The sequence below is a fragment of the Rosa rugosa genome, chromosome 7 (genome assembly GCF_958449725.1).
Source record: "Rosa rugosa chromosome 7, drRosRugo1.1, whole genome shotgun sequence".
Classification (NCBI taxonomy): Eukaryota; Viridiplantae; Streptophyta; class Magnoliopsida; order Rosales; family Rosaceae; genus Rosa; species Rosa rugosa.
In genome coordinates, this window is record NC_084826.1 from 25386373 (window position 1) to 25402008 (window position 15636).

General features: G+C 36.4%; 2 protein-coding genes across 2 annotated transcripts; both read left to right on the plus strand.

The window, feature by feature from the left end:
• Positions 1–567: 567 nt before the first annotated feature.
• On the plus strand, positions 568–5759 carry LOC133723986 (uncharacterized). The gene is made up of 3 exons (XM_062150855.1): positions 568–750; positions 1026–1366; positions 5383–5759. The coding sequence occupies exons 1-3, from the start codon at positions 637–639 to the stop codon at positions 5549–5551; spliced, it is 624 nt and encodes a 207-aa protein (XP_062006839.1). The 5' UTR covers positions 568–636; the 3' UTR covers positions 5552–5759.
• Positions 5760–6868: 1109 nt separating this feature from the next.
• Positions 6869–11687, plus strand: LOC133721736 (calcium-transporting ATPase 5, plasma membrane-type-like). The gene is made up of 6 exons (XM_062148427.1): positions 6869–7095; positions 9039–9191; positions 9740–9908; positions 10002–10273; positions 10549–10872; positions 11093–11687. Exons 1-6 carry the CDS (start codon positions 6940–6942, stop codon positions 11513–11515), a joined length of 1497 nt encoding a protein of 498 aa, XP_062004411.1. The 5' UTR covers positions 6869–6939; the 3' UTR covers positions 11516–11687.
• Positions 11688–15636: the final 3949 nt, after the last annotated feature.

Genomic DNA, 15636 nt, shown 5'->3' on the forward strand with positions numbered 1-15636 from the left:
AGCTGAATAAACAAAGCATTGCCCCATGATCGAAGATGACAAAACATTAGCATGGGTTTTTTGTTGCTAGTTATGAAAAGGTAATCATGTGATGGTTTGGGATTAGGCGTCACAGGTGATTTGAAACTTCTTTCTTAAATCCTTTTCTTTTGAAATCGAAACAACTCGCAAGACAACGAAAACTCAAAAGATTTTTCCTCAAAGTTTTTTTTTTTTTTTTTGAAATAGAGAAACACTTTTACAAAACCAAGAAAAACTTTCTCGACCCTTTATTTTATCACAACCACTTCCATCACCTCTAAATTTCTCACAAACAATCTCCTTAGCCATTTCATAGAAGTTCTTAACCTACTGGATCATCATCGATTAGCTTCCTTCTCCACCATTTACATTAATCTTGTAACAGGGAGGCTAAAGTAGCAAGTCCTATTCAAAAATCCTAAGAATAATTCTACGTCAACCGAGATTGAGTGATAATTGAGTGACCAAAGTGATGTTTTTAAAATTGAGTGACTAAAGTACGGAACTAGAACATAATTCAATGAACAAGTGATATAAATTCTACGTAGTTGGCCAAAAAAAACAAAAACGACAGTTCTCTACTGATTCTCCATCAGGGTTGTAAGTAGAGGGAAAATGCGGAAGGTGGGCAATTTAGTACGGAAGGGATGCAAAGCTGTTCAGGATCTGAACTTGGTCAAGCTCCTCCAGTCTGAAATTCAACATGAGCTTTCCTCTAACCATTATCCGGTACTCTCCCTCTCCCTCTTCATATTCATTTTACGTTTCGTTCGACACCCAAGAAAATCAGAATTTGTTCAACTAAAAATTTGCTTGTTATTTCGCTTTAACGTGTAAGTAACAAATGGGTATCTGTTCCTCATTAGTAACTGATAGTGTAAGAGCACATGCTAGTGATTCAATGAATAACCATGAATATGTATAGGGTTTATGTGATTGCATGCCTATGCATTATTTTCTTAATGGAGAATGTTTATGATTTGATATTGAATTAATTGGTACAGACAAGCAGAAGCAGTTCATTGGGAGATTTTGTGGTGGAATGGGATTCACCGCAGTCCAAAGATGTGGTTTTGAGGAGAAAATTGGAGTCTGGTGGAGAGGTTGCTGTTTCAGCTATGTTGGGTCCCTTTTCTGATACCACTGACAGAGAGGAGTATTTGTATCCAAGGGATGTTGTGATGAAGGTATGCGTGAAGAAGCCTGGGTTGAGCTCTATACTGCAGTTTGACTGTGAGATATTTGAGCAAGACGGTATTGGTTCTTCGTTTGCAATCTGGGAATTCTATTATATTCAATCACCAGCTCGAATTGGCCCTTCGGTCTATAGGGGTCCCTCATTCAGGTTAGTCAGATATGCATTTACTGTATATCAACTTCAACAGATGGTGAAGATAAACTGTTGTATCACTTCTTTTGGGGCGGGGGTTGGTGGCCAGAAACTTTTGCTTCTTGCCAATTATTTTCAGTTCTCTGTAAACATAAAGCCAAAAGAAAGAACAAAAAAAAAGGAAAACAAAAGGGTTGCTAGAATGGCATGGATATGTGGCGTTAACAACAAAGTGCCTCAACATATAGAGGGGTGGCTTTTTCATTGTTTCTGTCTGCTGAAACTTGTGATAGTCCAGCATTTTGGTTGTTTTCTGTAGTAAGATACATGGATCATTGGAGAAAATTTAGCTGTTGACCTATTATGTCTCTGAGGCTCTGAGCAATTGGGGTGGTCGCTGCTCTCTCTTCCTAAAAGGTAGATTGATGAGCATGAATGGACTCTAGATCACTAGTTCTTCTCTTCCTTCTATATACAGCTTGATCAGCGTGCTTACGGTTACCAGATAAATTGCAAATGGATATCAGTTTTCATCTTGCATAATGTCAACATATGAATTCTTCTTACCGCAACAAAATCTAAACTTATCTTGTTGCTATTGTTGGGCATATATGGTATGGATGATCGTAAGTTAATTTTAAGTCTAATTGTTTGTGAGTGGATCTTTTGGTGGAACTTTTTAAAGATGACAAGGGCGTTGCGGCATAGTGGTTTGGTCAGCTGCATGGTGAGGCATAGCCACAAAGGCATACTTTGATGGATGTTCAAGCCCATGCTTCTTATAGGAAACACTAAAACCCCTTGTGGTTGCTAGTGGAGTTAACACTGATGTTTTTAATAGAACTAGAAAGCAAAAAATAAGAAGTGAAGAGTCTAGCAGACTTGGTAGTTAGCCCTCTATTTATGACAGAATCAAAGCCCTGTTAGTGATTTGGTATGACATCCTTTCTAAAAAGTTTCTGATGTAGTCAGTTGCATGATGAAGCATAGCCCTGCAAGCATACTGTGATGGATGTTGAAGCCCATGTTTATTGCAGGAAACGCTGGAAATACCTCTTTTGGTTGCTATTAGAGTACCCTGCAGTTCTGAAGAGAAGTAGAAAGCCAAAAGTAAGAGGAGTCTGGCAGAATTGTAGTTAGCCCATGTTTATTGCAGGAAATGCTGGAAATACCTCTTTTGGTTGCTATTAGAGTACCCTGCAGTTCTGAAGAGAAGTAGAAAGCCAAAAGTAAGAAGAGTCTAGCAGAATTATAGTTAGCCCATCTATCTATAAGAAGATATATTCCCAATAATCCCTTATAAAATCAAATCTATCCCTTGAAATGAATATAATGTTAATTATGTTTCTGATAGGAAACAGACATCTGTTTCATAGAGAGAATGCATGGAACACTGGATAAGAAATCCAGTAACCTAAGAAAATGAGCTAAAAGCAAAAACAAAGACCCTAGACAGCAACTGCACTCAGTTTGAGAAAATAGTAAAAGAAGACCAATCCTAAAGACCCACAACTAAATCCCATATAGAAGGAATATCATCTCAGTCACTGAAATAAGCCAATAAAAAGAAACCCAAGAAGACATTAAGATATGCAGCTACAGTTCTGCAAACAGTATTCCACTGACTTTGTTAGTAGAGTTTTTCATATTTTTATTTATTTTATATCTTACATGTTGGTATATCAGGCCCGGCACTAAGGCAGCACCAGTGGTGTAGCTGCACCAGGCCTCTGATCCGGGAGGCCTCCGATCAGTAAAGCATGTATATATTTATATATAAACAAACATGTTAATTATACTAAACTGTGCTGTAGTTTGATTGGTTAAGGCTCCTTGTTTCCACACTTTAGGTCTCTGTTCAAAATCTAGCAACTCCTCTGTACGGTTTCTTCTCCTTTTTCAGTTTTTGCTCTTTTGAGAGAACAAAAAGTTGTAAATTTTTTTTGTATTTATCAATTTGATCATAATACGTTTTTTTTTTTTTTTTGCAATTTATGTTCATTTAAGTCTGAAATTAATAAGGCATCAATTGAAAATTTTCTTTTCCTTTTTCAATTTTCGCTTCTTTGAGAAAAAATTTTGAATTTTTTTTTGTATAAGGCCTCAATTATAATTTTGCACCAGGCCTCTCAAATCTCAGGAGCGGCCCTGAGTATGATTGATGGTTTGTTATTAGCTACCAGTCCATTCTAGAGACCCGCTGCAAACTAAATTACTTTGGAGGCACATGCTAATGATTTTAGGATGACATTTTGGCTAAACATTAAACTTGGGAAGTGGTGGCTAATAGATAAAAGTTTGTGTTTACAATGTCCAGTTGCATTAGTTATATGGAAAAGGGTCTTTAGTGAGTCTAATATGAGTTGTTGGGCAGATGCGCTGTAATTGCTGTATTTTGGGTTATTTGGATGGACAGAATCACAGAAATAAGAGAATTTTCGAGAATTCTGTGACTAATACTTCATCTTTGGGCATCTATTTCCTCAGATTTCAGACATAGTTCTTTCCATACTATTCTATTCTTAATGATTGGATTGGTAATGGGTCTAGTTATTTGACTTCATCTGTTGTTTTACTTGATGCTTTCTTACTTTGGAGCCTAGATCTTTCAGCCAACATTGTCAGTTGACATCTTGTCCCCTATGTTTTGCTTTGTTTTCTCTTTTAACAAAAGTGTGTTCTTATTGAAAAGAAAAATATTTTAGGCAAAGAAGAGATGTAGAGTATATCAATATATCTTATTAATTACTGGAATGTACACACCATTACCAATTCCTTCTTCAACTAGGGTTTTCATTGCATGGACTTCATAGGTCTTTAGACAAAAAATGGGACATGAGTTCTGTTTTGTTTATGGCATTGTTCCATGTTGCTTTACAGTATTCTTTTTCTCCTTTCCTTGTATAAAGGAGAATCACATGTGACTGAATCGTTGGTGGTCTGTTTATAACTTTATATTGAGTTCATACGTCTAATTTTCATGATAGAGTTGCAAAGTGCTTAGGAACTAATGGGTGGAAGTTGGTGAGGAAGTTCGGAAGCAATTGCAATACTGTAGCACTTGCCAACCACAAGACCATGGCTAAACTAGTAGTCAATAAATAGTAGTGGTAAATTGTTGCAATGCATTACCAGAATTATATGAAAAATGTGCACATGATTCTTCTTCACACTGAATTTGCCTATGAGAGCCAAGTCAATTGCAGGGAAAAGGATCCTTTAAGGTTGATTGTGCGTAGAAGCTGCAGTATCTGTGGTATTTTGTTTCGCTACTTCAAGAAGCACACATTATGAAGGAGGAGATGCTTATGTTGCTCATGTAAAACATTGCCACTTCAAGAAGATCACCGAAGATGATAAATTTTCAGTTTATTTGAGGAAAAAGATTTAGCTAACCTCTAAGAAAGTTGGGCCACTCCAAATATTGGAGTGCAATTCTTATGTAGTGGAGTTACCTTAGAATTAGCTATGCTTTTGATGTTGCATGTTTGTTTGATTGTCATGAGCTTTTTGGGGTGGAGTTGGAGCAACCAGCAGCCCAAGCTTTGAGGGAGAAAAGAAGGGTGTTTATGGAGATGTGTGATGGCTGTGTTTTGACTTTTGAGTGGTGCTAGAATGAAAGAAGAGGATTTTTGACAGCATTAAGGGAGCAGGGGAGGAAGTTTTGTGCGATAGAGATATAATTTTGTTACCTTGCTGCCATTATTAAGGTGAAAGGGCTTATGCAATGCTACTGTATTGCGACATTGCTCTAGCTTTTCCAATTTTATCTGGTCTTCCTGTTTTTTTTTATCCCCTGGGGTTATTATAGTATGAATAACGGATTTTTGGTGGCTGTACCAAAAGACTTGCATGCTTAAATTGTTTGATGGGACTTTCCTATGCACATCCACCTTCTTGTTTGTATCACATAAAATGGTATTGATCTACCAAATAATATGTTTGCTTTCCTTCTTTGAATAATGTAACTTCAATTTATAATTGTTTTCGTACTCTAATGTATTATATTCTGTCTCTATTATCTGTGGCAGCTATGTGGATATCAAATTACATCTTGCACTCAAGGAATATCTAGTGGCCAAGGGTATTGGAGAAGAGCTTACTAACTTCCTCTTGCACCACCTACACAAAAAAGAACAAGGGCAATATGTGAACTGGCTACAGAAGCTTGAATCATTTGTTGCAAAACCAGAGTCATAGACAGGAATCGTCAAATCGATCACTATCATTTGATGTAACTAAAGAATTTAGGTAGGTAATGTACTTAGACCATAAAGATGCCATCATTTTTTGGTTGCTTTGGAAGGACCGAACACGACTTATTCCAGGCTCAACTCATGTCACTTGCCACTTGGGCAGGGTTTTAAATGTAGAATCCCTGGAACTTTTTCAAGGGTATTTTTTTTTTTTTTTTTCTCTTTTTGGTTTTGGACCCAGGGGATTTTGAGTAGTAGGAGTTCCTCTATTCCAAGAAGAGTGAGGACCGATTGAGTGTCCAATCTTGATGAAACTACCCGTTGTGGAATTAGCCTCTTAAGTATGTGTGAAAAATTTCGTCAAAGCCAGCTGCAATGTCTCTTTGATATCAGTGACAATCTTTTTAAGTATCCAGGGAGTTGCCAAACTGCCATTGATAGATGCTGTTTACTAGAATCCTGGAGTGTTCCGAGTTTCTGGAGGCCCCACTGAATATTGCTTGGAGAAGACTCTGAACTCTGCTTGTGTAATCAGGAAATCATTGAAGCCTATTTTTGCAACACCAGCAAGCAGGGGGATCACAAAACCAGTCGCGGCTCTGCTTTTTAGTTTGTAGCCAAACCGTTGAAGTTGGTGTTAACAAAATCGGGGTTGGGAGGATGCCTTTGCACTTTGCCGTGTGTTAGTTCAACCCTTATTGTAGATCCAGTCAGTTTCCAACTATCCCGAAGTTAGCTCTGAAGTACTCGATACCCAAAAGAAGAAAGAAACACACGGGCATTTTCTCACTTAGGACAGAAATTAGGTCTTTATTGCCACATTGCATTATCATATTGCCCATAATTATAAATTTTACAAATTAAGCTTCCGTAAACCAATTAATTATAACTTTATAAGTCTCATCACATCAGATTAACCTACTTGTTCACTCTTCGGATCCTGTTTAACATGATCAATAATGATCCGAAGGTCAGTGCCTGTTTATCTCTGCCTACAAGCTACAACTACATAATGTTCCTATCTTAAATAGGAATACTATTATACGCTCAACATATCGAAAATCTCAATTCTACTTTAGTTTTTTTTTAAAAAAAATTGCAGACTTGGGAGTTACTGATTATGAGTTTATGCATTTGTTAGTAAATGTGCAAAAAAAAACCTAAAAATAAAGAATTGTATGTGGTATCACTTTCGCCAACGTAGCGACGAAGAACAGTAATAATGGAGGACTAAAAAAAAACGCGGTGCATGTAGGGATGCTTGGGAGGTGCATGTAGGGATGTTTGGGGGTGCATGTAGGGAATCACGTCCATTTCCTCATTTAGTGAATAGGAGGAACCAAATGTGAATCTCCTGGCCTGGGTACTCTCCTGCATGCGAGCTTTGCAGAAATGGAGAACTACTACTTGAAAAAACACTTGGAAGCTGAGCAGAAGCACCTTTCCTGGGATTCTCGACTTAAATGGAGGAAAGCAGCCGCTCTTCTCCGTTCTAGAAGGTTCCGTGGTGTCGTTGATCTGGCAAACCAGGCCAGGGCTGAGATACAGGTCTCTCTCTCTTTCTCTCTCTCTCACTTTCACTTTTTCTTTTGCAGTTTGATGTATATTTGTTATTCTTCTTGGAAATGTTAGGGAGAGCTAGCTTTGGGCTTTACAGTAGTAGAAAACTAGAAATGGTGTCTTCAGAGACCTGTTGTTGAATTTGGTTACAGCATTGATTTCGTGCTTAACTATCACTTCAAATGAACTTATATAATTAAGAGCTAAATTCATTTTACTTTACACAAAACTTCATTTGTGCCCCAAACTCTTAATTTATACATTTTTGCTTCTACTCTCCAATTTGATCAATCATAGCTAGGGACGGAACCAGAAATTTAAATTGAGGGGCGCTAATTTTTTACCTTATGATGCTGTCAAGTTTTCCTAAGTTCATATAAAGCTTATTCGTCGTACTTTCACTTCGATGAGTCCGTATGATATCAATGGCTTCATGCTGCAAAACTATTCCTTTATCTTCTACATCTACTCCGTACCCAGGGCATCGATGCTGGTAGCATCAAGATTTATCAGAAATTTCAGTTTGATTGATTTTTCTGTTGTAGTTTGTGACTTGCAGCTTAGCTTCTTTTGATTTTCTTTGTGATTGGGTCAAAGTTTTTCAAAGTACATGTTTTGTCATTTGAGGAAGTACAGTACCTGGGCTTTGCTTGTACCAATCTTTTAATATATATTTTCTTTTCAATCCTTTAATATTTTTGTATTAGCATGCATTTACTCATATATAGTTGTTTTTGTCATGCTTTTCTCTAATCTTCCCTCTATCTTCATGCATTCACTTGCTTCTGTACAGTCAATATATCTAAGATATTTTTTTTTTCTCTAAAAAGAATGGGGGGTGCTGCAACAAATCCCAGCACCCCCTTGGTTCCGTGCCTGATCATAGCCAACTATGATCTAATCCTTCAATTTCTTGGGTTGCATGGCATCACCCAAGAAACACACTATTTAATTACATCGTCAAAGTTAAAAATTAGCCCAAGTGGACTCGTCAAGTCAGCAATTCATGAAAAGAAACTGATGAATTACTTGACTGATGGTTTTGATCAATTTGGAAAGTATAAGGCCATAGATGATCAGGGGCACAAACAATTGTAAGTGTAAAGTCCAAAGATGTCAAATGAGTTTAACCCTATAGTTAACTATGGTATGTCAGTTTCAGATGATTCTTCATAACTTTCACAAGGGATCAATCAGATTTGATCCGTACGAATTGTATTATTCTACTAGCTAGTTTCGATTAGATGTTGAATTGCATTGGACGACATGCGTTAGTTTAGATTCCAGGAAACTGTGATCAATGGGGTTAGAATGTTGATTAGTTACATGCATGATTGTGGGTTTGTTGCTTTCTCATATGAAATAAGAGTGCCAAGTAGATAAAATGCGACCCCAGCGTTCAGTTCATAACTAGCCTGATCAATTTTCACCCACAATAGGCTTAACAAGATGCTAGTTCAGTTCACAAGCGATGCTTAGATAGGGAACAACTCAACTCTTACTCTAGATACTTTTATTGATGTCAACATTGTTAACTGTTCAGACTTTTCCATGTCTCCAATTTCAGTTCCTTGTGTACACATAAAAATCATTTTGGAAGGTCCTATGAGGTCCTTGTGGTTTTTCATATATATACAACTGAGATTCATCAAGAGTTGTCCAAATCTATCTAACAAATTACTTGAGAACCTTATCAAAATGCAACTCTGTATAAATTATGTGTGTAGTAGAATCTGTGGATGTTCATACACATATGCAGGTTAAGCTATGTAGGTAGGAATATTTTTCTGTGTGTCTATATATGTATGTAGGTGGGTATATAGCCTATTATATTGTCATTCTCAGTTAAGGGCTTTGTCTTATCAAATTAGACTGCAAGTTTACAACTATAGTACTATGTGACGATGATTGTCTTTTTTTTTTTTTTTCAGGGTTCAGTTGAAGTTGCTGTTAAGGTTCAAAGAGCAGCAATACTACAGTTTGACAAAGATGAGCTTGCATCTATCAAACGTGACCATGATATTGGGTCAGGTCAAAATTTGGTGGCAAACAATGAACTTGCTATGGGTATAGCAGGAACCCAGGTTTGTGTCTCAGCTACTTGTCTACTTATTGCATTCTTAAGTCTTTCCTGTCCTACTTATTTATTAATTCTGCCATATTGGGTCTTTTCTTCTTCAATCCTGTAGCACTTCTATTTTGGATACAATCCTGTAGCATTTTTCTCTAGTTACATTTTTTTTCTCTTTCTTTTCCTTCATTTCCATATCTTTTTACATAGTTTGAAACTTGTTAGATTTCATGCTGATGTCTTTAAATTTGTCAGACTTAGTTTCTCAAATTTGCTTGATGGCGTAACTTTCAACATCCCACCATGTGTAAATAAAAGATGGATTAATTTCTCATCATTATCAACTTAGTATCATTCTTAACCATTTCATGGGGAAGTTAATATAAAAAGGAAAAGTTGACCGCATGCTGTTGTTGGCATGGCATCTGAACTAAAGTCGATTTTCATTGAAAAGTCTTGCTTTCTCTGGTTCTCTATTCTGTTTCTCTATTCTTTGTCTCCGCTTCTTGATTACTTGTTCTTCCGAATTTTAAGTAGCCAATTGATGGTTAATATATACAGGTTGCCAGAGGACGTTCTGATGTTATCAAATTGGATCACAATTTTAGAACTGCAGCAAGTGTGGCCAGATGGAATCGTGCATACATAAACATCCAAAATTTTATGCAGTTCCAGTTAGCAATTAACGTAGTTGCTCTGGTGATCAATGCTGTTTCTGGACGTGTTTCAGGTATGTTGGGACGTCTGTCTAATTTTCTTCCATGTGACACTTATATTTATTATGAAAAGACACAAACCGTGATAAATTACACACCACTTTCAGGAAACGTTCCCCTTACTACTGTGCAATTACTTTGGGTCAACCTGAATATGTACACTGTTGGTGCATGCTCACTTATACAAATGCCCCAGTTTTTGAAGGGTACAAGCTTCGTCACCAGGGGCATTTGGAGGAATATCATTGGCCAGAGTATCTATCAACTGACTGTCCTTGGAGTTCTCAATTTCTATGGGACGCAGCTACTAGGACTTACTAGTCGAGATGCAATTGCTGTTCTTGACACTGTGATATTCAACTCAATAGTGTTTTGCAAGGTAACTTTAACTGGTAAAAGGAAACGCTAGTTCTCTACTGCATCCGCCACAGGGTTCATTTGATACTTCAGTACTAATCAAAATTTGATTTCTTGTATATATGTGTGTATATATCTAGACACATGCATATAATCATTGGGGACAGAGAATCTTGTTTCAGTTATATATTATTTAGATTGTGGTGAATTGATAGCATGTAGTAGAATACAGTAACTCTAACACTGAAATTCCACATATGAATCATACATGTTTTTTCTTTGTTTTTGTCTTGTCAGATGATTAATGAGATGATTCAGATGAATAGGCATGAAATAGAGATGATAAACACATTTGACAACTGGATATTGGTAGGATTCATGATTTGCACTTTGGCCTTCGAAGTTGTCATAGTTGAGTTCTTGGGAGTGGTTGCTAGCATTGTGCCACTATGGTTACTCGGGATTTTTATTGGATCAGTTAGCATGACTGTTGCAGTTGTCCTGGAGTGCACGCCTGTTGGAAGTTCAGCCAAAGGGACTGGTGATGGCATGGCCACAGAAGGACCGGAAATTCATAGATTCTCTGCTGAGCAGCTGAATGCTGTTATGAAGTTGGTCCAGGTTAGTAAATAATTGCAATGAAAATTTAAAAGATCTTATTGAGAGCATTAGAAGAGAAACAAGTATGCAAATACACATGCATACATACTATATCTCCACACACATTACACATAGCTCAAGTTATGTGTGTATGAAATTTGTATCCATACAAGTATATGTATGCAGTAGGTAACTGGTCACTACTGTCATTCTCAGTTGATGATTATTGTCTTATGAACAGGAAAAATTTCAAGTCGCTTTCCACTGTCCAAAAACAGCACTACTGAAGATCAATAACAGTGCCATATTTAGATCTGTTGGTGAAGTTAGAATCTCAGCTCAAATGATGCAATGTACCTGTGTGGTGTTGGCAACTTTTGTGGTTATAGTAAGGGTTGGGGATAACAATGATTTTGCCTTCTCCATGCTGACATTTTTGGTGAAGCAGAATATTAATGGTATTACAACCATCGTCAAATTTTGGCTTACTTTTGCGGTTGACTATGGTTATGCCTCTGTGGTGATAGCTTTGCTGGTAATGATAAGAATAGTGGTGGAAAAAGTGCGTTGCAACGAGATCGATGATTGGTCTTCAAGAGATGCAACTAGATTTGTCGTCGATTATGCTCTTGCAATGTTAGAGTATTTACTCTTCCTTAAATAGATTAGAATATATAAACAAGGTATCACTTGTAATTATGTATAGCTAGTTGAGTTGGGTTTAAATTTTGCCATTGATTTTTTCCTTGGGATGTAATTGGGCAAATTACTTTACACCCTTATTGGTATATTTCTAAATTTTATCAATATGAAACATCACTGTTTTGAAGCTGATAGTTTGGACCTGTATAATGTTTGGATTATAGTTAGTTATGTAAGGCCACATATAGTTAGTTATGTTTTGGTGTAAGGCCACCGAGCTCCAAAAAGACATGCCGCAAGCTTAGCGTGTTTAGCAGAATGACAATACGGTATTTTGAGTGTAAGATTTTAATATGGAGGGTTTTAACTAGCATACTATTTTCATGCCAAGGAAAAAAAAAAAAAACCTAGCATGCTATGCCAAACAGTGGATATACAACTCGACTGATATTGAATTAGTATGTAACTACTCTACTTTTATATTAAATTAGTCTACTTCTGTATTAAATTAACTCTATCTTTATATCGAACTATGTCTACTTGATGTATTGGTAGTTTGGTATATTCATGCACTGCATAACTTTTATCAGTCCATAATAGCTAGCATATGCTTGAATTTCTCTATTATTTTCCCAAGCTGCTATACTTTTTGCATCAAAGAGTCAAGTTTCTCCATCATCACCTGATTCACCTCAATTCACTTGTGACTTGAATGAACACTACCTCTTTCATTCATTCGAAAAAATAAACATCTTGGAAGCTAATTTCAAGGAAGCTAGCAGCTATTTCAACGCTAAAAGAGGAACAAAAGACAGCTTTTGTACACGCCACCCACCATTTATGCCTTCAATTAATCTTAAATAATCTCATTGCCAAAAAAAACAAAAATCTTGAATAATCAAAAAGAAAGATGCTCTTACTTGTTGTTTAGGTTCAGTTTTCTCTGCTTCCACTTGTTTTTTTAAGCATCATTGTCTGGTCAATTCTATTAGATTTCCTAACACTGAAAAATATAGAAGAAGGCCAAGCTTTACTGGACAAAATCAATTGCAGAGCTTGAAATTTGAAGGTTAAGAGTCTTCTTGGCCTTTCAATTGTACAAAGAACACAACACAAGATGAGAATGCAAAGCAATTAATTGACAAGGGCACAAATGTGTTCATATATATATATATATATATATATATATACAGATCCTATTCAGAGCGGAGCTCCGCTTTGAAATTAACGGTGTGAAGTTCGAGTTTTGGGTCACTTTTCGGTCGCACATCCACATCTCGACCGTTCAGTTTTTAGGTACTAGTGTATAGATCATCTCTGCAAATTTTCAGCCAAAATGATGATCGTTAAGACATTGATAACTTCCTTAAAGCTAGTACGGTTCATGTTGACAGATTCAGTCCATCCATTGGTTTAAGTGAGTTAGATACCTTAACGATAATCAATTTGACTGAAAATTTGCAGAGATGATCTACACAGTAGTACCTAAAAACTGAACGGTCGAGATGTGGATATGCGACCAAAAAGTGACCCAAAACTCGAACTTCACACGTTAATTTCAAAGCGGAGCTCCGCTCTGGATAAGATCTGTATATATATATATATATATATATATATATATATATATATATATATATATATATATATATATGCAGATGGAACAAATAAAATAGGTTAGGATTGAAGGAGTCGTCAATATTTTAATTTTCTTTCTAAATAAGTTGGAGTTGCATAGCAGACGCCATAAAGTGCCATTTCCCTTAAATTAGTTGCCCATTATCAGTCATGCTCATATTTATGTATACCGGACAACTATGCCATCCATTTTAGTTTTGGGCGTACCAAGTGGTATGATGCACTACCATATATTTAGAGTTTTAAGGATTTTTTTTTTTAAAATTATATTTTGAAACTTCCTCACTTAAATAGAATAATCTCATGCGATGCATGTATTATTGTTTTTTTTTTTTTTTTACAGGAGGGACGTTAATCCATTATAGTTAATGAGAGTCACATTACACGAAGACTCACCCGAACACCGAGCTACGACAATATTGAGCCATGAAAGAAAACCCTAGAGAAAAGCCCTAGAGCTAACTAACATAATGCAACCCTAGAATGAAGCTCTAAGTGATCAAGTAATCTGACGCTACCAGGGAAGACTCTGGACGCAACCAAGACCCTTCCCCAATATTATTCATATTCCCAAAGAACCACCCTACACAGAGGAGGAGTCTCCAGGCTCAATGAAAAGGTAAAAAAATATATATGAAAATAAAAAAGAGACGCCCAGCAGACCAAGTTGCTGCAGGCCAGATTATAACAGCCTGAGATAAACCAAGAGCCCAAACCCATAAGCCCAAAAGCATAATCAAGGGGTCTAAAAAAACCCTAGCAGCACTCCCACCAACACCAAGTCCATGGGCCGAAACCAGCCCCAAGCCCACCACAGTCTGATGGACAGCCGCTCTTGCTCCTTCCAGTTGCCGCACTGTAACAGAAGAAACCAAGGCTACACCGGCATCCCCAACAGTACACAACACGATGATGAACCACCAGACCATCCCTATTGCTTCAAACCCTATGACGCACCGCCAATGCCACCATCGACGACCACATCACTGTCAGTCTCTCGTAACTCGTTTCTGACATGGAAGCCAACCACGGTACCCGGATCCAAAGCTGCATCCCTAGAACCACCTGAACCATGCCAGAACCACCTAGCAGCACCTCCAAACCACGCCAAGTTGCAGCCCATTTGAGAAGATCCAGGAAATTTTCTTCTTACCACTCCCTCAATTTTATGTTCTTTTTGTTTTTTTAGTTTACCATATAACCCTTTAAGATAATTTTATTATGAACTTTTATTTTTTTTTCTAAAGGGTATTTTAAGTATTTTAAAATTTAGTGACCCTTTTAACACTAAATTTGGGCTTCCATTTATAATAGTAAAGATCATAAATTACACGGATGGTTGTGGAAAGTTATCTAAAAATGTGGAAAGTAGTGGGAAAATACTTGCAAACATAGTTAGTAATTTCCTGTTTAATATGGTGTATACACATTATGCATGACTTTTTTATGTGTTTCACCAAGTTAAATAACTTTAGGAAAGTAATAAGGACATTTTGTATGTGTTTCATCGTTGTTCTTGTTTGTTCTTAATCACGAGTTAATTAAATGTTACTAAGTTTATAATCTAAGTATTGTATGTAAACGGTGGTGGATTAGTGGTGCCTCTAACTTGTTCATCTCATTGATCACAACTCTTTAAACGGTTCTAAAATATTATTGATTCTTGTTTTCAAATTCAATCTTCAAAACCCCCTATTTAATTTTGTTGGCTTTCTTTTCTTTTGTTTTTGACGTTTTTGTTTTCTTTTTCAAGTACCAACGTGAAAAGCAACCGAGCACCATTTGGTCTAGTGACATACGTCTCCCCTTTATAAGTGGGAGGTCGTGAATTCGACTCACAATAAACTAGTTGTTGTATTTGATAAAAAAAAAACGTGAAAAGTAAAGTTCCCTCTGAATCCTTAGAGTGAATAATCCCTTTACCAATATACTGCAATCGAACGACTACAACGAGGATTAAATTGAGCTCACTTCTGGGGCCTTGGGATTGCTAATAACAACAATTACTGTCCAAAAAATAAAAATTCACTTCAAAACAACTAGCACCTACAAATAAAAAATGATTACCATATAGCAATCAAAAACAAGTTTGGTTTTTTCATCATCGTTTATACAGTATGCACTTATTTTTCCAAAACATCATATTGTTTTTTGTTTTGGTTTGTTTTTTTAAATATAAGGGAGACTGAGTGAAAATTTGGATGAAAAAAATTTCAGGGTGTACTTCTATAAACGAAGGATGTGCAAATATAATTACTCATTTTCAAATTTAGAAAATACAATCTCATTTTCTTGTTTTTATTTTTCAAAATTATTTTTAGAAATCGTTTTCATGAACGTTACTGAACATGCCCATGTTTCTATGAAATTTGGCAGCCGAAATTCAAGATCAGGATGCAGCAACCTAAGGTTTGGCCATGATTTCAATATCAATTCAGGTTTTATATATAAATGTATTAATTATTTGAGGAAAATGATTGAGACACCAAATTTTAATTTTAATTCAGT

Bases quoted from the DNA above. Each gene is read 5' to 3' on its own strand.
- LOC133723986 (XM_062150855.1), top strand. From the start codon at position 637: ATGCGGAAGGTGGGCAATTTAGTACGGAAGGGATGCAAAGCTGTTCAG. The intron at 751-1,025 runs GTACTCTCCCTC...TAATTGGTACAG, and splicing joins TTTCCTCTAACCATTATCCG to ACAAGCAGAAGCAGTTCATT. The intron at 1,367-5,382 runs GTTAGTCAGATA...TATCTGTGGCAG, and splicing joins TATAGGGGTCCCTCATTCAG to CTATGTGGATATCAAATTAC.
- LOC133721736 (XM_062148427.1), top strand. From the start codon at position 6,940: ATGGAGAACTACTACTTGAAAAAACACTTGGAAGCTGAGCAGAAGCAC. The intron at 7,096-9,038 runs GTCTCTCTCTCT...TTTTTTTTTCAG, and splicing joins AGGCCAGGGCTGAGATACAG to GGTTCAGTTGAAGTTGCTGT. The intron at 9,192-9,739 runs GTTTGTGTCTCA...TAATATATACAG, and splicing joins TGGGTATAGCAGGAACCCAG to GTTGCCAGAGGACGTTCTGA.